At 43.1% G+C, this 25,970-nt stretch overlaps 3 protein-coding genes across 18 annotated transcripts in view; 1 reads left to right on the forward strand and 2 right to left on the reverse strand.

The window, feature by feature from the left end:
- On the reverse strand, positions 1-7,767 carry RWDD2A (RWD domain containing 2A). 2 transcript variants are annotated; one of them, XM_074819682.1, is made up of 3 exons: positions 7,717-7,767; positions 5,441-5,659; positions 1-3,679 (listed from the first exon to the last, which is right to left on the reverse strand). In XM_074819682.1, the coding sequence occupies exons 2-3, from the start codon at positions 5,636-5,638 to the stop codon at positions 3,002-3,004; spliced, it is 876 nt and encodes a 291-aa protein (XP_074675783.1). In that variant the 5' UTR covers positions 5,639-5,659; positions 7,717-7,767; the 3' UTR covers positions 1-3,001. The 2 variants fall into 2 exon arrangements, with proteins under 2 accessions (XP_074675783.1, XP_074675782.1); XM_074819681.1 differs by lacking the exon at positions 7,717-7,767 and adding an exon at positions 5,930-6,095.
- Positions 6,465-25,953, forward strand: PGM3 (phosphoglucomutase 3). Of its 2 annotated transcripts, XM_074819680.1 has the most exons (14): positions 6,465-6,950; positions 7,656-7,861; positions 8,488-8,672; positions 9,194-9,261; positions 9,575-9,708; positions 9,865-10,060; positions 12,479-12,636; positions 13,656-13,739; positions 14,442-14,540; positions 14,854-14,970; positions 15,696-15,818; positions 16,643-16,816; positions 17,419-17,511; positions 25,812-25,953. In XM_074819680.1, exons 2-13 carry the CDS (start codon positions 7,658-7,660, stop codon positions 17,503-17,505), a joined length of 1,629 nt encoding a protein of 542 aa, XP_074675781.1. In that variant the 5' UTR covers positions 6,465-6,950; positions 7,656-7,657; the 3' UTR covers positions 17,506-17,511; positions 25,812-25,953. The 2 variants fall into 2 exon arrangements, with proteins under 2 accessions (XP_074675781.1, XP_074675780.1); XM_074819679.1 differs by lacking the exon at positions 25,812-25,953 and having other exon boundaries at positions 6,466-6,950; positions 17,419-17,789.
- The window catches only part of DOP1A (DOP1 leucine zipper like protein A), a 68,433-nt gene continuing 60,335 nt past the window's right edge, over positions 17,873-25,970 (reverse strand). For 10 of the 14 annotated variants that reach the window (XM_074819669.1, XM_074819665.1, XM_074819668.1 and 7 more), the window contains 4 exons: positions 24,954-25,118; positions 23,267-23,396; positions 21,168-21,227; positions 18,400-18,995 (listed from right to left, as the gene is read on the reverse strand). In XM_074819669.1, coding sequence (XP_074675770.1) covers positions 18,690-18,995; positions 21,168-21,227; positions 23,267-23,396; positions 24,954-25,118 — 661 coding nt within the window. In that variant the 3' untranslated portion in view covers positions 18,400-18,689. Of the gene's footprint in view, positions 18,004-18,399; positions 18,996-21,167; positions 21,228-23,266; positions 23,397-24,953; positions 25,119-25,970 lie in introns of those variants that run through there. The other 4 variants (XM_074819677.1, XM_074819674.1, XM_074819671.1 and 1 more) reach the window with 3 other exon arrangements.

Below are 25,970 nucleotides of genomic sequence, written 5' to 3' on the forward strand. Positions count from 1 at the left end.
TGCATACAATGACTCTTTAATCCATTACAGATCACAATGTAATTTGCATAAACTGTCAAGCTATTATTTTAAAAAAATCCCAAAACTCTAAACAACAGTAAGGTTAGAATATTTTCCTCCAAAGAAAAGCCTTATTGGTCACTCCGGTGTGGAGTAATGGAAATTTTCTAACAAGAACTGAACTGCAGAACCTTTTGTTCATATCTAATTAGAATATTTTAACATTACTTAGCTAAGCTGAAGTCCTGTAAATGACTGAAGATTTCATTCCCCAACCAAAATAACTGTTGTTCTGATACACTGCCATTGTTTGGCCTGAAGTTCACGGAAGTGCTTAGACTCCATGTTCTTGACAAAGGGGGAGTATCAGAATGTTATGAATAGGCTTCTCTTTGACTATTTTCTTACAAGTATCAGTTACTTGGCTAGTGGTAGGGTTTTTTATTATTAAACCTAATGAATTCCTGTAGTATTTGAGGCCAATGTATTTTTAAACACACATTGTATGTGAAAAACTTATTCTTTATAACAAACTCCCAAATCACCCACCTGACATCTACTAAATGAGTAATTATTATGGGGGGAACAAACACATTTTATTAATTTTTTTGATATTAATGGATTATTTCCCTTGCTTACTACTATTTGAACGATCTGGTTAGCTCAATTTCTTCAGTATGGTCTTTAAAATAGTTTTTACAACTTCCATTCATAATTCAGCATGCTGAATATGTTCATCTACACACATAATTTCAACTAAAGGTATATTCTTACTTACCCTTTCTCATCTCTCAACCAGTTATCAAATGTGACACCTGGCAGTGACCCTTATTCTTCTACAAAAAAGTGATTCCCTCTGCAAACCTCACCGGAAGCATCCAGGGACCTGCATTATTCTGGATTCACAATTAGTATTTCCAGAAATAAAAGTCATGAGTCTGTGGTTTTCCTTAGGAGGATACACGATTGGATTTTACTATTGGTGTCTTCTTCCTTTAGAAAAAATGAACAAACAAAGCTTGTGCTCAGAATAAAGCTTTAGACAGCTCTCCTCCTCCTGCTCAGACTCTCTGATCTATGCCAGTGTTGCCTTTCCCATTTCCTTCTGGTTGAAATGTCATGGGTAAGGCCTATTTCTAAACCGGTTTGTTTTGCTACTTTAAAGGAAAAAGTTTATCACTTGGCAACTTCCCAACAGGACTCAATGCATATTGTTTAACTGCTTTTGAGTCATGATTGTGTGGAATCTGCGCTCATAAATCAACGTTCTAAAAAAAACCCTGAAGAATAATTAGTTGTTACAGAATTACCACTCCAAGAAAAATGTAATATACTTTCTGGACAGTTCTGGAAACAAAGTGAACATAAACTTTTTTCCTACTATCATGCTGTAGAGATTATCTCTACAAAACTAAAAATTAACTTTACTTGTCCAGCCCCTCAGCTCTGCCACAGCTGCAGACTGCAGGTCCTGCATTCAGAAAGAGGAGAGGCGCTTTCTCCCTCATTGCAGAATGGGAACCTGTCAACATTTTGTGCCTTACTGTGCTTTTGGCCACAGTTATGATCATACAAACAATATACTTACCATAGTGAAGGAATGTGTGTTAATCATCATTCTGAGCAACCAGAAACACTGCCATCCTCTGTATTTCAATATATTACTATTATGAGAAGAGTATTAAAACACTTCCTTGTGTTTTGTTTGAAATAATATCTGTTATTTTTGTAGTTGTCACCTGGGTGTACTGAAACACAGTCTTTAAATAACTGCTGTTGAAATGGCCTCGTTTTTAGATTCCAACAGCCAAACCTCTCCAGCTCAACAGTAAGTCTGCTTTTATTGCTTGGTTCCAATTTTCGTATTACGGTGCTCAGTGACAAAAAGTGGAAGGTGGTAAGCTGCTGGTTCTGAAGACACAGCTACTGGGGACTTTGCAGTCTTCATCTACATATTATATTGATGACATTTAAATGTGACAATCCATTATAAATTGGAAGACTGAATTGCAATTCACTACCTAAATAGACACTCAGCACATGACCCCGCAGGAAAGCGCTGCCTAATGAGCCATTAATATCACTTCCTGTTACAAGCTGCTGGAAAATTGTCTCTCAGTACTAATCTGACATAGAAAAGACTGGTAAAATTATTTAAAATATATTTTTTTTTCATTTTTCTGTATTTTACATGCATTTCCTTATGTAAAGTAGGGGAAAAACAGAGGAAACACTAAACTTCATGTCATCTTAAACATTTTAATTTCCAAGGTGCTTGGCCTAACAATGTAAATATAAAATGCCATGAGTTGAGCAGCTGAAAAGTTACTATTAACATAACCAGACCGTAATGAGATGATGGTAAGAGGATTGCAAAAATGGTGGTACTGGCAATATAATTGTAGAGGTACTACCCAAAGCATACAAGGGATGGGGTGATGCGGGCTTCTTTCTCCTTCCTCCCACCCTTTATTTAAAAGCAAAACTTGGTCCTGTGGTTGGACACACGTCTTTGCATTTTATGGATTAATTCAATCAAGTGAGAACAGATGCTTTGTGAAGCAGTGAAAGACACTGCATGCTCTAACTCATGAATGTAGTGGGGAGATTTCCTTAATTTGTGACTGCAGCCACTTTGGTATCCCACAGCTGTATGTAGAAGTTAACTACAAGTCTGCACTGCAGCTTAGTGACACACAGCTCAGTATAGATGAGGAGACAGAAGTGTGTAATTCAGGATACTACAGTGTGGGATGTATATCACCTTGCAAGCACTTTGAGGCATGGCTCATAGTGACAAACGCCAATTTTAGTGTCTCAGAAAATAAGTAAACGCCTCTCAAAAATATGTGGCAGTTCAGAACAGAACATAAGATTAACTACTTGAACCATTCTCATCATATATTAAAGTTTCCCTTTTCACAGTAGCTACAAGGCACAATATTTCAATGTTAGTGTCACCTCTTGCTGTCCAAAATGAGAATTCCTTACACAGTTTCTCTTATTTGTCTGAAAGTTTGCCCTCAACACCAAATAAAATCTGAAAAATATGTCCACTTTGATGTTGTTTCAGGAATTCTAGGAACTGGCCAAGATCCATGTGATAGTCATTCCTCAGGCCATAATCACCATGTGCCTGAAACTGTAGGTCTTCAAAAGCATGAAAGAGACGAAGATGATCGACATCTCCCTCCGTTTCTATATTCTCCACGTGCTTGCATGAAATATGCTTCCAGTTGGGATACCTAATAACACGCCAGAACTCCTCACAGTTTTCTCGGAGTCCCTCCACACAGATGACACCAGGTTTCCCTGTTAGGCAGAAGCCAGTCAGATTTAATTTCTTTGCACAGTCAAAAATCTTTTTCCTCAATTCCTGCCTATATATATGATGGCTGTAGATCCACATGCGATGCAATGTTTCTTTAACTACGGCTTCTTCTGAAGCACTTTCAGAACAGATCTGACTGTTTTCCAAGTAAGGCAGGCTGTTGTCTTTCACCCATTGCACAGCTTCATATATACACAGTTCACCTGAATCCAGAGAGCTGATGTGAGAAGCGAGACCAGTGTTGAGCTGCAACTGTTGCTGTCTGTGCAGTGCGTTTGACCTCGCAAAAAGCTCAGGAGCTACGTGAGGATACATATGAGGCAGCAGTACCTGCAATTCCACTTTCACCTTAAAAACAGAGTACACACACACAAACAGAAAATGAATCCTGCAGCTACTGAAAGACATGGTAGATTCTTCTTCCCTGTCAAAGGCAGATTATGAGGAGATGTAATTAAGATTGCAGCATCCTGAAGACTGGAATTACTTCCACTTTCCTTTTGTCCCTGTAACCCATTCTTTTGCCTGCTCCTCTTCTTTTGTTGCACCATGCTGACTTTTGCAACATATCTAATGTTATCAAGGCTGCTCTCTTCTGCTGTTTACAGAAATAATGCCTTGGCTTGAAAGAAGGTACCCAGTTACCCCCTGGGGATATTTCTAGTGCATGTTCTCAGCACCTGCTCAGTGTTGCTACGGCAATTAACTACCAGTCTGTCAGAGTCAAGTGGCTTTGGAGAGTCTTGTCCCTGACCAAACCCACATCTCACCAGTGAACTCAGCCCAATTGCTGGATCTACCCTAGGAAAACAAGGCCAAGAGTTATAGAAAACAGTGTTTATGATTGTAAATATTGTATGTAGAGGCATTAATATTATTTTAAGCAAGTATTCACCTGAACGGAGGAAGCATTCTCAGGATTATAGGAGATAAAAAGATTTATGTGCATTTTAGGCCAGGGAAACCTCTAGATTATCTTGCCTGATATGCAAACCATGGGCTGTTGAATTTCTCTTGTTTACCCCTAAAATGTCTTAAAATGGAGCACCAGTTCTTTGGATACTGAAGCCTATCTCTGGTTCAGGAACCCGAGAGAATTCATGTGTCTTCAGTGCTTGAGGCTGCTGTATACCATTAGGGGACTTTCACTACAGTATACAATCATATGATTTGTCCTGCAGAGAGAAGTGAATCGTGAAATGACTAATTATCTTTCCAAGTCCCTTGACAATCTGCCATGGAACAAAAATTCTTCCTGCACAAGCCGTCGCTACACGGTTCATAAAACTTCTCTCTGGAGGCTGGTGAAAGGGTGCATTTTAGAAAGATATCTAAGCTTGTACCTAAGTTCACAAATGATCATGAGGCCACTTCATTACCAGTAAATTGTTCTGATGCTAATTATTCTTATTCTGAGGAAAATGGCTTCTAGGTTGAGTTTGTCTGTTCTCAATTTCCAGTCACTGCATTATTATACACTCAGACCTATGTTCTCCATGCAAGTATTTACAACACTTAGTTGTCATATGTAACCTTTTCTTCAATTGGTTAAACTACTGGAACTCCTTACACTGTAAGTTTTGTTTCCCCATTTATAGGCTGATGTTATTTTAGTGTGTGTGACTCTTAACAGTATTCTGCCATTTGGTGCTATTTTTACATTACTGTATGCAAAGACAAATCAATGACTGTTAGTACATGTGGAGAGGAGTAGGAGGGAGATATAATAGGGCAATTTTGCTAGAATAATTTAAAGGCCAACATACGTATTCCCATGCAGGGAGCATTGTCTTTGTAACACACAACTCTCTAAACTAGTAAACTTAACAACCCTCATGTAAGCACCACCCTAGCTAAAGTCTTGGGAATGCTGCATGTACCACTGATGTTGGTTGCCTATTCCCATCTGCAATTCTATTAGGCTTTCTTGCCCAAAGTTAAGACTCAAATAAATAACAAAAACCAAGACTTCTTTGCTACTATTGACTTTTGAAACAGCAAACAGAATCTGGGTGTTTTTTCTACTTTTTTCAGGGCAGAGTTTTTAAGTGTGTGCACAAATGGTAAATAAAACAACACATACGAACACATCTACGTGGATGTTCTCACCTTTGCCTCCCCTACATCAATAGCAATTGAATATTTGAGCTGCGGGGGCAGAGCTCCATCAGTGTTTCTCAGGTAGCGCTGCACGCTGGGCACAGCATCCTCATCCAGATTTATTTCACCTTTTTTGGGAAACATTGAAAGGAGCATTTCCACTTCCAGCAGCTGGAGCTCCAGGCATTCTTTTACTGCGACAGCCATTGCACTGTCCTCCACACACACCTGGAACAAGAGGCCTGGAGTCAAACCCCGGGGTTTAACACACAGGTTTAGCACCACGCCGCGCGACCGAGCAAGCCGGCCTCCGCCGGGACACCCCGCTATCTTTTAAGGGCAGAATTTGATTAAGCACGGCAGGGTACAAAACGCTGAGAAGCTAGTCCCTTACAGGCGTGCTCCACAGCCAAGCTGCAGAAGGGAAGGCGATGTGGCACCGCGGCCAGCAGCAGCCGCCGGCAGCGCCGGGCCGCGCATGCGCGCCGGCAGTCTCACCTGGGCCGGACGGGTTTCAGCCGCCACGGCAGAGGAGAGCCGCCGCCACCCGGACCGGAGGGGGGGGCGATACGGCTCTTCGTGCCGCCGCCGTCTCCCCGCTGGGGGCCGCTGAGCGAGGGAGCCACGCACAACCCCCGACCCAGCGCCGCCGCCGCCCCCAGAGCGCCCCTTGAACCGCCGCTGCGCGAGCCCCCGCCGGGCGGCGGCGCGCGTGCGCACTCGGCGGGGCGGGGCCAGGAAGAGGCGCGGTCAGCTCCGCTCCGGCAGCGCGGGGCGGGGTCGGCGGGGGCTCCGCGTTGTGTTGTGGGGAGCTCGGGAGCAGCGGGAGCGGACGCCGTTCTCCGCCAGTCACCCGCTCCGTTTTAAATCCCTACGGTCAAGGCGTGAGTCCGATCCTGAAGTTCCCGCCCGAGTTCAGCTCCCTCAGCGCAGCCCCTCCCGAAAGCCTGGCAGGGAAACCCGGCGGTGGGGGGCACTGGGGGGCCTTGGGAAGGGTGGGCGTCGCTGAGGGGAGGAATAAAATGACGGCAGGCCGCCCTCTGGGGGAGGTGCCGTCCGCTGTCCCGGGGTAGGTGGCACCGCCCGGTGCCCCACAGACCCTGGCAGAACCGTGCTTGGTGCCGCACCGGCACGAAAGAGCACAAAAATGGAGACGCCACGTTTTATGTCCGTGAGCTGGTGTCTGGGGCGGCAACTTGGAAGTCCGTGGGTGACGTCAGTGAAGTTGTGCAAGACTTGGTGTGACCGAGAGCTTAATCTGTTCCAGAGAAACACGGTTTGCTCTCGAAGACGCTCTTCCCGGCCTTAACACTGCCCTTCCTCTGCGCGACAGCGCTGCAGCGTGGCCCGGGGCGGTGCCCAGCCCCTGCGCCCTGCCCCCGCCCCCGGCCGTGACTGACGACCGGGCGTGGCCCACGCGCCACGTGGCGGCTGCGTGCCCGCTCGGCGCGCTGCCATTGGACGAGCGCCGCTTGGGGGCGTGGCCGCGCCGGCTGCAGGGGGAGCGCGGCGGCCGCAGGTGGGTGGTGCGCGGCGCGGGGGCCCCGGTGGGGTCCTGTCCCTCGCGGGTGGCCCCGGGTGGCCCCGCTGCGTGGGCCCCGAGGCCCTCCGCCGTGCAGGGCGGCGGCTGCTGGAGCCGCCCGTGGTGGCGTGCGTCCGGCTGGCCCTCCCCGGCCCGGTGGCTGGCCGCGCTGAGCTCAGGTGCCTGGGGCGGGGTGGGTGCGCGCGGAGCTCGCACAGGGCACCTTAGCAGAGCCGCGATCCCAGTAAAACATCCAGGCGATGCTGCTGGCCGCTTCCCTGTGGCTGCAAGGGCTTGAAGAGGGAGGACAGTCTGCTTTTGAAGTCAAAAGTTAATATGTGGAGATGTGGCCGAGCGCACTGAGGGGATGATGTCACCGTGAGAAATGGCCAGCCCGTTGCAATAACTTTGTTAGGATCCCTGGATCCAGCCGACTGAGAATTGTGGCTCTCCCCACCTAAATCACGTCATCCCTTTGTCATCTGGTGAAATCTGGTCGAGTTCTGTTTGTCTCGTGCAGTGCGGGGAACATAGAGGCTCCTTCATGGGTTGCTCTGGTAGTGGTCCCCCTCACAGTCCCACCGAGGGATTTGATGTGAACGGTTTAAGGTATCTGTGGGCTTCAAAATTAAATAAAGTGCAAAATGTGAAACTAATTATAATGACTTCTCTCACTTGTATCTGTGTTACTTCCTTCTCTAGAAATGGATTCTGAAGCCCTTAAAAAATACTCAGCATTACACCCTAAACCTGCTGGACTTACTCTTCAGTATGGCACTGCTGGATTTCGCACCAAGGCTGAACAGCTTGATCACATCATGTTCCGCATGGGCTTGCTGGCAGTTCTCAGGTCCAAAGCTGTGGTATCTACTATTGGCATCATGGTTACGGCATCTCACAATCCTGAAGTAAGAATAAGCTTTTCCTTAAAAAGAAGGTATATGTGGTCAGTTCGGTGGAACCAAAGCCTTTCATGGTATCGACAGACCAGATCCTGAAGGCACTTGGACCTGCTTAAAGCATGTGTTTAGCCTGCTCCCTGTAAATATGATCGCTGGCATCTTTGAAGTTACTTTTCCCTGTACACACAAGCACCATTTTCTCTCGTGTGGAAATGCTGTAATGTAGGAAATTTGTATGTTGGCAAGCTAGGAGTACCCTTGAGAAGAGATGAACCTTTGAGCAAAATCTGCAAGTTTGAAAAATAGAGATGCAGCAATTACAAATCAGGCATTTAGACTTCTGCTGCTGGGGAGCATTCTAGGTTATTAGAATCTCCCTTTATGTCGTTTTAATGTCAAATGAATTTCATACCAAAATTATAAGAGGGGAAAAGTCGGTTACTTAATATGCTGGTTACATTACATTTCTGGGCTTGGTGGTGGTTTAAATAAACAGCTAAACAATTGCTTCCCAGAAATGTGCCATGTTTAAAGCAGCAATGTGATTGAATCATGTGTCAGCTGTCCTCAAAGAGAATTTATTAAGTTTTCCACTTTTGGGCTTACTATTTTTTGTTCTGTTTTCTTCTAAGGAAGATAATGGTGTAAAGCTGGTTGACCCTCTTGGAGAAATGCTGCACCCTTCCTGGGAAGAGTATGCTACACAACTAGCCAATGCAGAGGAGGGAGAATTACAGAGAATAATAACTGAGATCTGCCAAAAAGCAGCAGTGAACCATCACAAAGATGCTTCAGTTTTTATTGGTAGAGACACGAGGTAATTACAGAATGCTGTTGATGTATGCTGCTTTTATGGAGGTGCTAATGTTTTGTCTGTTGGTGCTGTTGGATTTTTAGCCCTCCACAGCCAGATTATGCTTTTTTTGTGTGTGTGTGTGTGCCTAGTCTTCTACCTGTTAATTTATGATTATAACAATAAACAAAAGTTTTCCAATGCTGTTCCTGTATTAGCTTCCCTGATAGTTATGAGAACTTCCTAGCACTGTTTCTGAACAGGATGCTTTATTGTGAGTTTGTTTTTAGGGGTTTTTTTGTGAGTACTGTGTAACATCCACGTGTGTTCAGCAGTTTACTTGTCTTTGCAATTCTCTGGGGTGGTGGCTTTCAAATTTCTTTATTGGGAGGCACCTACAATGGGAAAAGGTATGAATTTCTTTGTATTGAATCTAAGTCTACTGACAGGAAGCTTGTAGAGTCTTCTTCCATGTGTGCTTCCTTCCCAAGTCCATACATAAATTTCTTCTGCAAAGATAATCAGTTGTATTTGCTGTGTTCCAGGCCAAGCAGTGAGAAACTTTCACACTCAGTAATAGATGGTATCTCCGTTCTGGGTGGCCAGTACCATGGTATGTTAAACTTTTGCAATTCTAGTCTGATTTCAAGTTTTTATGTAAATGTGATTCTTTTATGTAGACCTAAAGCAGTAGCCCAGACACCATTTCCATTTTTGTTTATAATGATCTTCTTTCAGGGCAGTTGTATGGCTTTAATGTAAGGTGGGGGGTTTCATCTTTTCATAACAGAACTTGAAAAATTTCATATGGGTTCCCTACACTGCATTTATCTGTTCATTGTAGAATAGCAAATACAGTACAACTTTTAAGGAGGAATTAATTTAGTATTCTGTTTCTGAATATTGTGCCTTTTATTTTATGCTAGACTATGGTCTGGTGACAACACCACAGCTACATTACATGGTCTGCTGTCGAAACACCCAAGGGCAGTATGGGAAAGCAACACTCGAAGGTTACTACGAAAAACTATCCAAAGCTTTTACGGAACTGATAAAACAGGTGAATAGTAGGTGTTGTCTTCCTCATGCAAATGTACAAAGTTAGTATCTTCTGTTTGTTAGCCAGTTTGGGTCTGAAGTTTCAAATTCAACATGCCTCTAGGTGTGGTTTCACTAGGGTATGAGTTCACTTTGCCCCTTTTTCCCTTGTGCTAAGTCTCCCAGCTCTGGTGAGAGTCAGAGGCACCTGAAGATTGACTGTGCCAATGGAATAGGAGCCCTGAAACTGTCAGAAATGGAGTCCTACTTTCCAGAGGAGGTGCTAATTCACGTGTATAATGATGGAACTAAGGAGAAACTCAATCACTTATGTGGTGCAGATTTTGTGAAAGTTCACCAGAAACCCCCTAGAGGTACGTAGTCATTAATTTGATATCCTTTTACCTCCTCTCCAGATCTGAAAGTGCAGGGTCTAGCAATGGCATATCATCTTCGGATAAGCTGAGCTCCCTGTTTGTTATTAAGTGACTGCATGAATGGTTCTGCTTCCGCCATGGAAAGAGAATCATATGACTGGGTTGGGCACATCCCTGGTTTATGTTCTTCTGAATTGTTTGGAGGAGTACAGTGTGTCTCTGACTGGCTGAAATATGTTTGACAATCCAGTCTGAATGTTAAGCTGGTGGAGTCCAAAGATCAGTCAGGACTGACTTACTGTTATTGACTTTACTTCCCTTTGTATTATCAAGAAACATTGACATTGTGGGCTGGGGTTGCAGACACTTTTCTGGGTTCCTGAGGAAGAGCTGAGATAGTTAGAGTTTGGTGCCAGCAGACTGACTGACTGACATAAACCAGTGAGGAAATTATTTCAACCAATTTTCTGCAAAGTGTGTAAAAGAAAATCCCTGAACGGGAGGAGCAGGCTAGTTTGGATATTAGGTTATTTGAGGCTAAACTGGGTTCTCTTTTTGACAACTGCACCCTCACTGCAGCTGCTAGCCAAATCTGAACACCAAGGCACGGTGTCATTTCCCCCTCGCCACACTGCCTGCATGCTGGAGAAATGTAGAAAGGAGGGCAGCACAGTGGCAGTCCCTGCCGGGATGGGTGCTTGTGTGTCTGGATCCTGGCTTTAATGGGGACTGAGGGGAAACTCCTTGGTTGTTTCCATGCAGGGATGTGTTCTGAAAAGAAAATGTGGTTTCTTAATCATTCACTGAACTAAATGACCAGCTTCCTGTTTAAAGTCACAGGGAGTCTCAACCTGTTAAACGTTGCAGTTGCCATTACCTCATACGTTAGCTTGAGGACCTCAACGGCCATGGGATGTATTGTCCTGTATGAGTGTAGGCATGCAGGAGAAGAAACAGGCAAGTTTTGGGGTATAGTTTCCTGTGCTCTGAAGGACGCGGTGTCAGCAACGTGGGCCGGTTTTCCTGTCTGATTCTATACTAAAATGTTTTTTTCCAAGAAGGGTTTACAGTATGCAGCGTGTCCTTTGGAGCTCCCTGCTGAGTTCCTGAGGGACTCTGAACTCAGCCTAGGGAGCAGCCAGCTGCAGTTTCTGAGAAATGGACCCTGAGGTTAATGTGGCCGGCATCTTAAAGAAAAGAAAGATGTACCTTAATAAAAGAGCAGTTTGTTTTTGTGTGGCATTGCTGTCGGGTGGTGACTACTTCCTAGTTGTTTCCTATGGGCATTACACCTGACAAGTTGCTGAGGCAGGTACTCCTTATGCATTATGTACATTGTTGTATAAATTGAATGTCAAGCAAAATAAACATGAGCCAGCAGATCTTCTTGTATGTTTTTTGTGCAGCTCAGAGAGATCTTGGTGATGGTTGCTTTGGAGTGAGCGGGGTTGTTTTTCAAGGGTAGGATTTATGTGCCACTTCAGTGATGGCTTTGCTGGCATGGGGGTACATGCTTGTCTTGTGTTAGGAAAGTGTCTGCTGTGAAAGGAAGCAAAGGGGAGATGTGGATCTGTTAAGTGGGAGTGGAATAAAATTAAACAGACCTGAAATATTTCCTGAAGAAAAGCATTTTTGATGCAAGGGAGAAATAGTTAATTCCCATGTGTCTTGGAGGGTGAAGTACATAGTAGTGTTATATCAAGAGTGCGCAGTGGACCTGCGGCATGCCAGAAAATGCAGATGAGGTGGTCTGGAGCCCTCATCTGCCCCAGTGTGGTTTGCCTCCACGCCCAGGGGTGTGCAACATGCCGCGGCCCCACTCCCACGAGTGGTAAGGGAGGGCTGGGCGAGCGCCCCGTGCCCACCGAGCTCAGCTTCAAGCTCCTGCCCCAGTGCCGGGCAGGCCCCCGGCTGTCACTCGGCAGACACGGGCTCACTCTGCGGCGCGGCGGGGGAAGGCGATCCGCCGCCGTCGGTGTGTGAGTCAGTGTGCTGTGCTGGCCAAGTGCGTGAGAAAAGGGGTGGGTGTTCTGCTGCTGCAAGGTTTTTAACCTTGTGCTGTGACTGACATTCAGTGCTTGTTTCCAAAATTTAGAGATGTGTACACACAGTAGTTCTGGGACTCATTTCTGTACACATCTGGAGAGAAGGTGTAGCATAATAAATGTTTAGAGAACCTGCATTTTTGATATTAGTATTCATATTTTTGATCTGAATATGCACTTTTCAGTTGCCATTCAATACAGCTTCCCTGTTGCAAGTCTCTTAGTAAAAGCAGTGTCTGTTTCAGAGCATTAGTTTTCTGTGTGTGACTGCACAGAGCTAATTTAGGCATGAGATCCACAGTGGGACTAATTGAAACATTTTGTATCTTTTTCTACCTCTAACTTGCGTTTTTAACTCTGTGTGCAATAGGGCTGGACATGAAGCCCAATGAGAGATGCTGCTCATTTGATGGCGATGCAGATAGAATTGTCTATTACTATAAGGATGCAACTGGCCATTTTCACCTAATTGATGGAGATAAAATAGCAACTTTAATTAGTATCTTCCTTAAAGAACTTCTTGCCAAGGTAACTCTAATGTATGAAATGAATGTTGATGCTTTTATTTGTGATGTGTAAAATTGTCTACGGAAGCAGTGTTAGTTTGTACGTATGTGGTCTCTCCACATCTACCTAAAGTGAACCCAGTTTGAAAAGAAATCAGTCCTGCACCTCATGGGTATGGCCAAAATGTTGTTTTTACAAAGGTGTGAATTCCACACACCAAATAAAAATCTAAGCACTGATATTTTAACCTGGAACCTTTTCTTACCGGGAGAGAACTTTTCCAGTTTTGGTATACAAAGTATTGATATTCCATTCTCTTTATTTTGGTATCTTTCATTAAGTTTTCATTATTTTTTGGTTCAGTCCTTCCCTCAGCAATTCTGTGAAGCTTTATGAAGGTTGGGCATTCCATTTGCATGAGAACTTGGTTGTGGCAGTCCAGGGGTTTGTATGTCATCATTCCAAAACCACTATCTGCCTCATAACATCCTCTCCTCACATGGGATAGGGAGAAAAAGCTTTTCTTTTTCAGAAGTCCTCTTAGACTTGGTGTCTATGATATTAAACCTAGACAAGGTATCCTGGTTTTGTTTTCTTAGAGATTAGCTCATTTCTTACGCCGTGGCAGAGAAGCTGGCCAGTGAGGAGAACTTGTGCTTGCCAGCAGCCTTTGCTTGCTTTGCACTGGAAGCTTTGACTGTTCTGCTTGTGTATACGGCCTCACGTAATGCCCCGTGTCTGGCCAGTGCACTGAGCTTCCTGAATCTGAAAAAGGGGTTTGGAAAGCCCAAGCTTGGAGAGCTGCTTCAAGCCAGCCACAAAAAACATGACATGCAAAGACCTGAACAGAATTCACATTGTCTCAAACATATAGATGTTCTCTGTGAGCTGGTGCCTTTCAGGAGTTTTAAGTGTGCAGGAGTTTTAAGTGTCTGTAGCAGAATGTATGTTTAATAATTCTGATTATCCTTCTATTTATCCTATTCATCTGGCTACGTGCCTGTTGGACAGTAAAGCACTTTGCTGCTTCATTTGCTCAGGTGGGACAGACCTTAAAGATGGCAGTGGTGCAAACAGCATATGCCAATGGGAGTTCAACACGCTACCTTGAGGAAACACTGAAGGTATTCTCCATTTTTTTTCCTGGTAGTTTTCTGCAAATGTTGTTTACTGCAAATTTGTTTACTTTTAAAATAAATGCTACTGTAGTATGATTTCTAGGAAAACTTAAACTGGGCTAAAATAAATGACTCTTTCAAACCTGCGGTGGTGACTAAATTCATGGTAGTTAAGGAGATGCAAGAGAGCAAAGCTGAAGTTCTAGTCAGCTTTTACTAGTTTTAAAAAAAGTTTGGCAAAAGCTAAACAAAATCCCTTGTTATTTCTGGAACAAGTTGAGGACTTTATGGCTTTGCAGTGAAGTGTGTTGGTAAAGGCTCCTTGATACTTTGACCCTGGTTGTTTAATTTTCTACAACAGGCTAAGTGTTGTTCAAAATGGAAATTGAGCTAAGGTAATCTTTTTGGTTTGGATAGAAATCTGCTATGTTCCCTGGAAGCAGAAAATGAATTCTTGTTTGGGGCTTTATTTATTTATTTATTTAAATCAGCCTTTATTTCCACTTGAATAAATGAAATCTTTTTAATCGGGTCTGCAGAAATAGTGGATAATTTTAGCTCTGGGGAGCCAGTATTGTAAAATCCAGGTTAGTTTGTAACAGTCTACCAGGGTTGGTGCTCAGTTCCTGGCTCTTCACCTGCAGTTCCGATCTACTGACAGGAGTCTGTAACACTGTTCAACCTTCTCTGTGTATCCTTGGGCTGCAGGTACCTGTGCACTGCGTCAAAACAGGAGTGAAACACTTGCATCACAAGGCCCAGGAGTTTGATGTTGGTGTTTATTTTGAGGCAAATGGACATGGTACAGTAAGTATGAGCATGTAATGCATAAGATCAGCCAATATGTACAAAATTTTAGTTGCATTAGCTGGAGAAGGAGGTCTTTTCTCTCTGCTTGCATTTATAAACAAGGCTTTTCTCTCCTTGTTTGAGAACAGACTGGTTTCCCCCTTCTGTCTTTAGCATATCCTCTGTGTTTTATGTGAGGATGGGAATTCATGGTGGCAAACATCAGTGATGGTTATTTGGGGTTAAATGGTAAAAATTTTTCCTCACTGCTGCACATAACCTAGTTTGTGATGTGGGCTGATCCTGACAAGCTCTCATCTTTTTACTCTAGGTATTATTTAGTAAAGCTGCTGAAACTAAAATAAGACAACTGGCAAAAGAGGAGAAAGATGATGAAAAAAGAGAAGCAGCAAAGGTGCTTGAAAACATGATTGACCTGATTAATCAGGTAAAAACTGAGAAACAAATCACCAAGTTGACAGTCATGGGGCTAACCCCGTTTGTGAGTACGTATCAGGCTACTGCAGGGACTGCTGGAGCAGGAAGCAGGGTGCCATGATAGATGGGGCCAACAAGAAAAGGGCAAGAACTGCCTTCTTTAGAAAGATGCAATACTTTCACACGAGTGGATGCAGAATGCTTTTATCTGGTGCAGTCTCCTGGCTTCACAACCCAAAGAGGGAGTGGGATAGCATGGGAAACTAGCAGTAGGATGGGACTTGGTCATGATTCAACAGCAAGTAAACTTTCATCTGAGGTGTTTCACTAACTTACACAGTACGGGAGGATGGGGGTGTCCCAGTGCCCATGTCCACACAGCCCTGGGACTCCCTGGCTTAGCACAGCTGTTACTCATCTGGGGTAGTGCCAAGTCATACTCCACAGGCCAGCTTTAAGCATCCTGACCCCAGAACAAAGGTGAGGTGCCAGTCCTCCTTAGGAGAGGCAAGGACTACCACTTGCCCTTGGCAGAGCTGTACGAGTATGCTGCTGTTCTCCTTACCACAGGGTCGGACCACTGCCCCCACAACCAGCTAACCACCCTCAGTTACCCCGACAGAGGCAAGCCAGCCTGGCTGCGCTGTCCCTCCCTTCAGCTGGGAGCTTGCTGATCAAATCATGCCTTTGTTTCTTCACTGACTGCCCCAGTGTTTCTTCCCTTCCTCTAAACAGACAGTTGGTGACGCTGTTTCAGACATGTTGGTTATTGAAGCAATCCTGGCTTTGAAAGGTCTGACTGTGCAACAGTGGGATGCTATCTACACCGACCTTCCGAATCGGCTGCTCAAAGTTCAGGTGAGTTGCATGCCATGCTGGCTCAGGCTACAGCAGGCTCTTGGGGCCCTGCTGTGAGCATCTCTTGCCTGCATATATACTTAGATAAACTTTATTTTAGAGCTGAAAAAGCCCATTAAAGGCAGAAGTGGGCCAAGCAAGCCATGAAACAACCCAGAGGAGGGACCAGAATGTCACTTGGACTAAAATATGACTTACAGAAATGATGAAATAATAGCCAAGTATGTTTAATGGAAAAACCTATCCAAAACAGTTCACATTTTAACTTAGAATTTCTGTCTTAACTTTAAAATTAGAAAAATAGGATTTTTCTAAGGCCCCTGCCTGCTGGGCAGCTGGATTTTTCTTGCTGTGCCACTTTGTATAACTTGAATATTCAAGCCCTTACTTCTTTATCTTCTCAAATATTCAGACAAAAGCTTGGGCAGAACAGGGTCCCACGTGGTAGCATTCTATTAGACACAGTAAGGGAGCTCTGGGCTCTAAATTCACCAGAGGCAAGAGTTTAAGCTTCCTGATCTACAGGGAGAAGCTGCAGCTTCAGTTCAGAGGCTGACCAAGGAGACAGGTTCAGAACTGGCCTTTTTTCCAAATCAAGCAGCTGAGTCCTGTCAGGACTTCTTAGTTACAGGTGCTGAGCAGTAGCTCAGGGACTAGGGATCCCAAAGTGTTTGGATTAAGCAGGGAACTCCCAAACTGAGCTCTTTTTCAAGGCAGCGCAACACATCAAAACCTGAAGTTCTGTCTTACATGTGACCTTTTTCATTCTGCTCTCATCATACAGCTCCAGCACACAAATAAATTGGCTGTTTCTGATGCTGCAGGTTGCAGACAGGCGAGTTATTGACACAACGGATGCAGAAAGGCGTGCGGTTACACCTCCAGGACTACAGGAGAAAATTGATGCACTTGTAAAGAACTACAAATTGTCCCGAGCATTTGTCCGTCCATCAGGAACAGAAGATGTTGTTAGAATATATGCTGAAGCAGACACACAGGTCAGAGCTTAAACAACTTGTATATGAAGTGGATTTGTTTATGTTAAACAATCTTCTGCTTAGCAGTAGGTGATGGAGAGAGAAGTATGTTTACATGATCATTTAATCACACTTAACAGATGCTAAATTTGGAAAAAAAACTTAGTAATCACAAAGTCTCTTTGGATTTTCTTTTATTTATAGAAGTGATGTTTAATGTTCTCAATGTTTATGTTTAAAAGTTAAATGTTTATAAAGGCAGATTTGACACTAGATGATTTTGAAAAGAAAGTCAGCCTTCTGAGAACTCAGGGTTAAAAAAGTTTCCAAAGCAGCTTGTAAGGGCAGGGTTTCATAAGAGGCAAAATAAAAAAAATAAACTTTGGCTGCTGTTAAGAATTAGTCCACATGTGAACTTAAAGTTGACAGCAAAAGCAGTGGTCCTGCTCTTCCCCGTTCACACATTCCTGCCTGCTTCTTCCTGCCAGCACAACCACAGTGGCAGAAGGTACCTCAGGGTGACAGAGCAATATAGGGAACACAGCATTTGCAGGAAATACCACATATTTGCTCTAACCTTCTCATGCTGACACCACTGTAATATCTTTTAAAATGTTCCACAGGAGAATGCAGATGCCCTCGCCCATGAAGTAAGCCTGGCTGTTTACCACCTCGCTGGTGGAAAAGGAGCACCACCCCAGCCTATATAACAAATGGTACACCCGCAGTTAAAAGTTTATAACTTGACTTATTTTTTAATATTACTTTCTTTACTATTTGCTAGCATGGACATACCCAACCCCTCCTGAGAGAAGCAAGGATTAATCAGAACTGAGCTTTACCTCTTTACCTCTGTTAGCAACTTCTTAATGAGATGCTCTTGCTGCTCACCTTGCTGCTGAATGTTTCCACCTCACCCCCCACCCCCTGAGTTTGTGTAACTTCTGAAGCTGAAGTGACTTAGAGGTGACTCACTTCTTGACAGAAGGAACACCCAGAAGGAATTCTGCCTCCAACCCAGCTTCTTTCAGAGGTTATTGTCACCTTGTGCCTGAAGTCCAGCTCCCCCCCCTCAGTGCACTCACAGTAGCTGCAGCACAGCACACTGCTGCGGAAACATCATCCCTGCCTTCCCCCAGCAACCACGTCATCTGCAGACAGACAGTGTAAGGCAGAGGCTGGCACTGGTCCTGAGATTCAGGTCACTGCTGTTCAAGGGGGAAACAATATAATGAGAAAGAGCATTTGCTAATAATCATGTATTATTGCAATAATAATATCTTCATTAGATACTTTTTTGAAATTACTGCTTAGAAAGCAATTTGCAGTAATGTAATCCCTTTTAAGAGAAAAGGGACAGAGACAAATTTGCTTTCTGTGGCCCTTACTACCCCCCAGCAGTGTGAAGGGCAGGGCGAAGGGGATGTAATGTTTTTAATACACAAGTATCCTCCTTCACATTTTTCAGTTCAGGGTATCTACCTCTGACAAATGTATTTTTTATTGTAGTCCTGTATTAACTCCTGGGATAATGGCATTTTCCAGTTTGCTAAATAAGCACAAGTTCCAATGGATAAAAAAAGACAAAATAAACTGGAAACAAATTGAAAAAATGTGCACCTTGTATTTTTCAGGATTTTTTAAAGACAGAACTCAAGACAACAAAACATGTACTGTAAATAGTAGGCACCATAATCAATATGAGCCACCAATATTTAAACTTGATTCAGGCCACATCCAGAACTTTTCTCTTATTTACAAATATTTAACTTAAATACAACATTAAGTATTTCATTACATACAAAGTAAGAAAAGAATACTATACAACTGGGAAAGATACAGTATTTCATTTAAATAGTTACACTACATATAAGCTGAGTAGTACCAGTTTGGTTCATGTTTTTATGACGCCTTCAAGAAAATCTTTCTCAACCATTTCTTCTATCTTTTGTCTTGCTTTGCTGGAGAAGGTCTTGAGGTTCTCCATTTTTATGTCCTTACTTGGAAAACAGTTGGGGTAAAGGACAGGGCTCCCTGAGTGTCCAACGCATCTGCTTGTGACTTTGCTGTTAAAAACTTGGCTGAGTACGTTGAAGAAAGGCAAAAGCTGCTCAATACTGCGAACAGTGTAGATGGTTAAAAGCAAGTGACCTGGTTCCCAACTTAGTGTTTTCCCTGAGCTGTCCTCTTCTGGGTTTTTCTGTAAATACAGAGAAATGGGAAATAATACAGGCTAAAACAGAAAAAGCACAGGTAAAAATAAAATACTAATGTCAAATAAAGTATTTTTCTATATTCCAAAAATATTTGTCCTATCACCAAAATACACGCATGCTGGAGTGCAGCTTTCGAAGCAGATCTCCCGCTCGTCCCCTCACCACGCTCTGCTCAGTGGTGAGGGGAAAGGGCTGAGAGCGTGATGCTAACAGGAGAGCTGTGGTGGGCACTGGAGTCCACTGCCTCAGCACTGGGCTGCCCCGAAGCAAGGCCACCCCCGGCCCTGGCACCAAGAGCTGCCCCAGGTGCAGCAGCCCGCTGGCTAACATAAACCCTCCAAGCTGGTGATAGCCAGGGTTGCAGCTGCCTGGGGAAGGTGTGTGATACTTCAGCTGCTTTCCAAAGCAGGCTGGTCTCTGGTGATGCTTGTGCTTCACCCTACTGCCAGCATTAGGGACAACAAACCCCAGAGGAAGTTAGAATAGAAACGAAGCATTTTTCACTTTGAAGCTAGAGTTCAGAGTTTTCAGGAAGAGCAAAAGCAGTGCTGTCTTTAGTATGACGAATAATGCACATGGAGGCTCTGAGCAAACACTTGACATTGTCCTCAAAGGAAAACAGTTCAGTTACTCATTGTGCCTTCTCAGAAGGCCTTGGTTACGCACCTTCCATTTTGGTGGGGAGAATTTCAAGGGAGAGAATTTCAGGAACCTCAGCGAAGGCAGCAGTCACACACCAGATGCTCACAGGCAGTGTCAGGACACTGTAACCCTGTTTCAGGTTGCCTTAAATATCTGCATACCAAAATACCTGAGCACTAACATCCAGCTGCTTATATGGTACTCTTCACTCATTTCCTTTTCTTTCTTTGAGTCAAAATACCATTCAAATCTAGACAATATCACCACCAGAAACACCTTGTTTGGACTGTTACTGACAAACCAGTATGAGAAGTAGAGTTCCAGCAATACTGGTTTTTATTCTGTGAAGGAGGAGAAAAGCAGCAGAAAGGCCACATCAAGGAAAGCCATGTCCCAGTCCAGCTCTGACCAGCGCCTGTCTCCCGCTGACCTGGCACAGTGCCTTGGCCAAGGTGGGGGGGGGGGGGGGGGGGCGCGGAGGGTCTGAGACCCCTCCAGGCTGCACAGCTCCTGAGGAGCAGACTTTGTAATGCAAGGAGAACAAAGGGGAAGAACAGCAGTGAGAGCAGAGCAGTAAGGATTACTGATTGAACAGCCTTTGAGCAAACACATTTTCTTCAAGAGATGATACTTAAGCAAATACAATTTTTGCCCTTTAAATGAAGCAACTGTCTTGCAATTCAGGAGCCTACAGGACATCTATTTCACAAAAAACAATTAGGTTAAAATTAATATGAATTTATTTAGTATTTTAATCTGGTGGTTTGGCTCCCTGTCACCGGAGACTACTATTCCAGCCCTACAACTCTCAAGGAAAGAAAGGCTCATAATGAACTAGAACAAAGGGAAGACTGAATTCCACCACAGTTGTTGATGTCTCCTACTTTTAGTGAAGCTACTAGTTTTTAAGGTTTCCCCTTCAAAAACTTCACACTGGATTCCCAGAAGAGAGGCTTTTCAGTTCAGAGAGGTTCTCTACTGTGCTTAAGCACTCCCCAGCAGTAAGCACGGACTACCTCCAGCACGCAGCAAGCGTCAGTGTTACACAACAGCCAAATGGGGTGCACATGCAAATACTAATTCTCTCTGAGCAATGAAATACAAACCATCCAAGCCATTTCCTCACGGCAGTCTCTGCTAAGCAAACACCACTAATTCATTTCTTGGATACTTAAAACAACAGATAATTTGACAGAGAACGATTAGGGATTCTGTGTTTCACACCTGCCATTTGGCAAAAATTATTTTATTATTCAATTTTATAATGATTTGCAATCATAATTCTTCTTAAAACATTAACTTTTTGTAATCTATTTCATGTGGGAAACCAACTTAAAAATAAATTATCTATAAAAGGGCCTTCATGATTCTTCAAAAATCTCTCAACTTTGTCCTCTGACAAGACTGATCTCTCTTAGTTCTTACTGAAGGCTAAATACTGCCCAGGGCCTTGAGGTGACAGTATTACTATGGCGAGCTTATTTCACAACTCAAGCATCAAAGGCCACCCTCACCTGATGCTTGGCCATCTCCATTCCCTCCAAAACCACCGTCTTAAAGTCCTCCTGTTTGTCCTGTGGAAGGAAAGAGGAGAACTTTCAGACTGCATTTCATATATCAAAATAATACTTTGCCGTGAAGGCCGTGCAGTTGCTTGGTTGGGTGCTCAGATTCAGCTAGAAAAATCACCCACCCCGAAGAGTCCATGGTCCAGAAACGGCAGACTCTGGAGCTAGTGAGGCCAGGACACTGTGACAGCACCAGGACTAATAACAGCACCTCTGGTTTGTTCATCTGTTTATTGCCAGCAGTGCTGAAGGAGGTTTTTAATCATGTTTCCTTCAGACAACACAGCCTGAGCAACACCACACTACATGAATCTGAGCATCAGTCAGAGCATCCTGAAGGAAAATTAGGATCCACTGGAACATTTTGCTCAGAAACACTTTATTTTTTAAGAAAAACCCACAGCTATAAGCAACAGTATTCTCCTCTGCACAAAGAAGAAATGGCCTGGAAGTCAATATTCATTATCTCATGTTTATCTCACCATCATAGCCCTAGCTATGGTTCACAGTGTGAAACTGCTGCCAGGACTAGGGGGTTCCAGAAATTCCAGAAATTTTTCTATATTCCTGAAGCATACTGTGGAAGTCCTGACTTCAGGCATCTATCTCAACATACAGTACTTACCAGTATGTATATTTTATACATCATATGTAAGTTATAATTCATGCAGAAAGATTATTTGGAGCATGACAACTTTCTAACAGGTATAGTTCACTACACTGAACATCACAGTTAGAGGCTATGCCTGATTAGCAATCCGTTAAAATTGATTATTCCTTTATACGTGTGAGAAGAGAAATTTCATCTCATCTTCATGGTTCAAAAACAGTAGAATGCATATGTGCTTCAGATACTTGTTTTATCTCCTATAGACCCTATAGCCTTGACTTGAATAGTTCAGATCTGCCTGCAGTTAAGTTATCCCTAAATTTTATGTAGCCACTTTTATGGCAGCAGGAGTTTCTTTACTCAGTGAAAACACTGATTAAAAATTGTAAATGCAGTAGCTGAAGCAAGCTGCCAGTGTTACAGCCCTGACAATGCCATCTATGTGGAGGGAAAACCAAGAATGAAATGTCAAAGCTTTCTCCCATATGGCTTCGAGCTTCCTGCCTGTTTCCTTGGCCCACCCAGCAACCTTCCCCAGTGAAGTGCCTGCCCAGGGGGGCTCTGGCCTCACAGAGGCAACAGCAAAGTATTTGCCAGCATTTTTCTTTCTTTATGGCAGCAGAAGGAAACTCCCCAGGACAGGGCTTGGACAGCTTACAGCAGTTTCATGGGTGGATCTGGCCTCCACCCCACCCAAACTAGAGTTTTAATATACCTCATGCACCAACATAGTAACAACCCTAATTCTGCTCCACTCTACAAACTGTGCAGGCAAGATTTCCCCAGAACTGTTTCTACAGCTGCTTTCTTCCATTCATCATCATTGTTTCAGGGAAGAAACCCAGCCCTCTCTGGCTCTGCACAGTCTCAAAACTCTTGGTTCTATAATTTTTAGGAATGCAACAGTTTTCTAAATATTTAAATGTGATTATTAACAAAAATGCTCTTCTACTTCAAAAGGTAGTTAGCTATACTAGTATCTACATACATGACTGTCTATCTGTAAGTGATTTTACATTAAAATATATTACACACTGAAGCATATTTTACTTTTTACTCAAATAATACTTTTAAAGGGAAACTCCAAACTCACTGACCTTAGTCTTTTTTTTACCATAGCAGGTTTGGGGATTTTTTTGTTGTTTGTTTTGGTTTGGGGTTTTTTTGTTGTTGGTTTGGTTGTTGTTTGTTTTGGTTTGGGGTTTTTTTGTTGTTGGTTTGGTTGTTGTTTGTTTTGGTTTGGGGTTTTTTTGTTTTATATACCTACATGTGTTTTTTGCCCGATGCTGACTTGAGATTACTCCAGTGGGAATCTTCCACACCAGATAAACTCCTTTCCATTCTTTGTTGTTAAAAATAAATAAATATTCAGAACTAACCAGTACTGTACATGAAAGTTTTCAATGAAAAGCAAAACTGAAAGAAAACAACATACCTTTGCTTTTTTTCGCAGCAGTTTTGCTAGACGCACCACATACGGTTTGAATTCCCTCTGATGTGTACCCTGCCTTCGTACTTCCAAGCCCGAATCATCTGATGCTTCTGGAATGAAAGCCCAACGATACCTGTCATGAGATAACACAAGCAGACATTATCCTTACTGAACACGCAGGCTTTTCTGCTAGATCTAAAAATATGAGTGGATGAGAAATCTAGTTAAGGATCAAAGAAAGAGGCAGGGGTAAAAAACCCAAAACCAACCCGTACAAAACACATCAGCCTGACAAGAAAGAACAGGAAAGGCACATTCTGAAAAGCAGGAGCTAACATGGCTGAGAATGTGGCATTGCCTTATTCCTTTAGAGTTCTTAAAGTATTTAAGGATGCCAAGAGCCAGATAAGGCAGAGAAGCTAAAGCCCGTAGTATTCACATCTTCATTATGTGCAAGTGAACTGAAAGCAATTCTGAATTATAAATTATGGAAGTTAATTAAAACATTTTGTTGCACATTTTCAATGCTTACTATAACACACAAGATGTTCTCGATATACCATGTTGATAACAGAAATCCATTTATTTTACCTATTCATAGGCCAACGAGACCAAGTGGACCATTCCCTCCTCCCCCCAACCTTGCTGCACTGCAAGGACAGGCTACTTGCATTATAAAGGAAATCAAGGTTTCTATCCTTAAACACTCAGTCCAAGCCTCCATGAGAATGCCATAAAAAGACAGTGTGATTCAGCATGACTATTGTTCTTCCAGAAATGCACAGTAATAACCTAACTAAAACTAGATTGGCTAATAATGGGGATTAGGACAGCTTGGAGAACTGAACAAGAATTATGAGCCAAATCCCCAGAAAATAAAATGAAGGAAGGAACCTTCAAGAATAGCTTTTGATTTAGAAACATTACAGGGCACAAACTGACACAGTCTATGCAAGTCCTTCCACCCTCTAACCCACACAAGTGTCTTTTAAATAACAGGATAATTAAAGGTGACCAAATGTCTACAGAGCTGTGCCAGGGCGGCAGCTCTCACATGGTCGCTACTGTGCAGTGTAAAGGAAGAGACAAGATACTTTTTGTCCTTGGTGGCCTCTCATTTCTAGGTTCTTCAGCAAATGTCAGTTGTTTTGCATTCATTTTTTTCCCCAACAGAACAGGGTTGCAGAGGCACTGAGGAAGTAGTCTGCATGCATTAATACTACCAACCAAGAAAAACCTATGGGGTCACCTTCACAAGCAGGTTTGTTGCGACACCTTCCAGACAGATCATGCAGGAGTAATTTAAGTGAGTCATGCTGAGATGACATACAGTTGTCTGATCTCATGCATTAGTCACCGAGACGTGTGGGTGTATTTTGAGTTCTTAGACATTACTTCAACTAAATACTTTAAAAATAAAATACTTGAATAAATCACTATTACTGATTAGCTCACAAGTGTGGAGAATCTCTTGCCACAGGCTAAATCAAACCAGCTTGAACTCATTTGGTGTGTAGCATCATTTGCTCTGGGGGCCTCTCTGACACTGGGAGGGAATGAACTGTGGACTGCTGTGAGTGAAGGCCAGAAAAGGAAAGGAAATAGGAAAACAAAGTTTTTGTACACTGAAATCTTACCAAGAGGCTTGGACAAACATCCAAAAACTTAAATGACAGTGTCTTCTACTCACATCTGAAACTGAGGCAGGTTTTCAGATGGCAAAGCTAGGGCCAAGTCCAGAAATTTGCAAGCGGACAAGTACAGGTTCAACCATCTCTGGCTGTTGTAGGACGTGGAGAAACCATTGCCGCCTGTGTATGTCGTCTCCAGACCAGCAACAGATGGGCCAGAAGTTCTAAAATTAATTGTAGCAGGCAAGTGAGTTATAACAGCCTTCTGCCACTATGGGAACATACTATTTCTTACTTTCCTTTACAAACACACAACTCTATTTACCAACTTAATCCTGAATTGTAAGTCAAACCCAAACATTGTAAGTCTGTGCTATGGGTGGAGTTTTGTATCATTTTTTTATGTATATGGTAAAATGTTAATATATAATAAACATGTTACGCTGTATCTCATTCCCATCAGACATCCAAGTTAAGAGAAAGTTTAAAACTGCCAGTCATGTCAATATTACTTTATTTTAGGGAAAAATTCTTCAAAAGAACAATCTAGAAAAAAGTGAAGAACAAGACTTTGGCAAATTTCTCCTGTTCTTTTCAGACATCTCCCTCTACTGATAGCACTGACTAAAATTGGATAAAAATGGACAACACGAGAAAAATTATCTACCTCATCTTTATGTCTTTCTAACTCTAGAAGAAACCACATTTTTATTTAGATGAAAAAAGTGCATCAGTCTTATTCTAAATAAGTGTATGATACAGAAAAGCTATAAAGTCATGCCATGCATATTTTAATTGCAGAAGCAGTGTCATTTTAGCCAGGAAGACACTGTAAGAACACACTTGAATTGCATAATTTACCTTAGTGGTTTATGAACAATCTGACAGTGGGATTTTTTTTGTTTTGTCCTGAACAGTACGTCCCTGGTTCTGCAGTCAGACTGAACTACCCTCTACTTGTCCTTCTCATCTGAGCTTGACAATTCTAAGACAAATTATTCTAAAGAATGACTCAACTGCCCGTCAGCATGCCAGGAGACTGTTATCAATTTATCCAAATGGGAAGTTTGTAAGTT

Source organism: Strix aluco, chromosome 3, assembly GCF_031877795.1.
Source record: "Strix aluco isolate bStrAlu1 chromosome 3, bStrAlu1.hap1, whole genome shotgun sequence".
NCBI classification, from domain to species: domain Eukaryota; kingdom Metazoa; phylum Chordata; class Aves; order Strigiformes; family Strigidae; genus Strix; species Strix aluco.

Excerpts from the sequence above, each read along its gene's own strand:
- PGM3 (XM_074819680.1), top strand. The coding sequence starts at position 7,658 with ATGGATTCTGAAGCCCTTAAAAAATACTCAGCATTACACCCTAAACCT. Across the intron at positions 9,262-9,574 it reads TCTGGGTGGCCAGTACCATG|ACTATGGTCTGGTGACAACA; the intron begins GTATGTTAAACT and ends ATTTTATGCTAG. Across the intron at positions 16,817-17,418 it reads ATGCTGAAGCAGACACACAG|GAGAATGCAGATGCCCTCGC; the intron begins GTCAGAGCTTAA and ends AATGTTCCACAG.
- RWDD2A (XM_074819682.1), bottom strand. The coding sequence starts at position 5,638 with ATGGCTGTCGCAGTAAAAGAATGCCTGGAGCTCCAGCTGCTGGAAGTG. Across the intron at positions 3,680-5,440 it reads TTGATGTAGGGGAGGCAAAG|GTGAAAGTGGAATTGCAGGT; the intron begins GTGAGAACATCC and ends TCTGTTTTTAAG.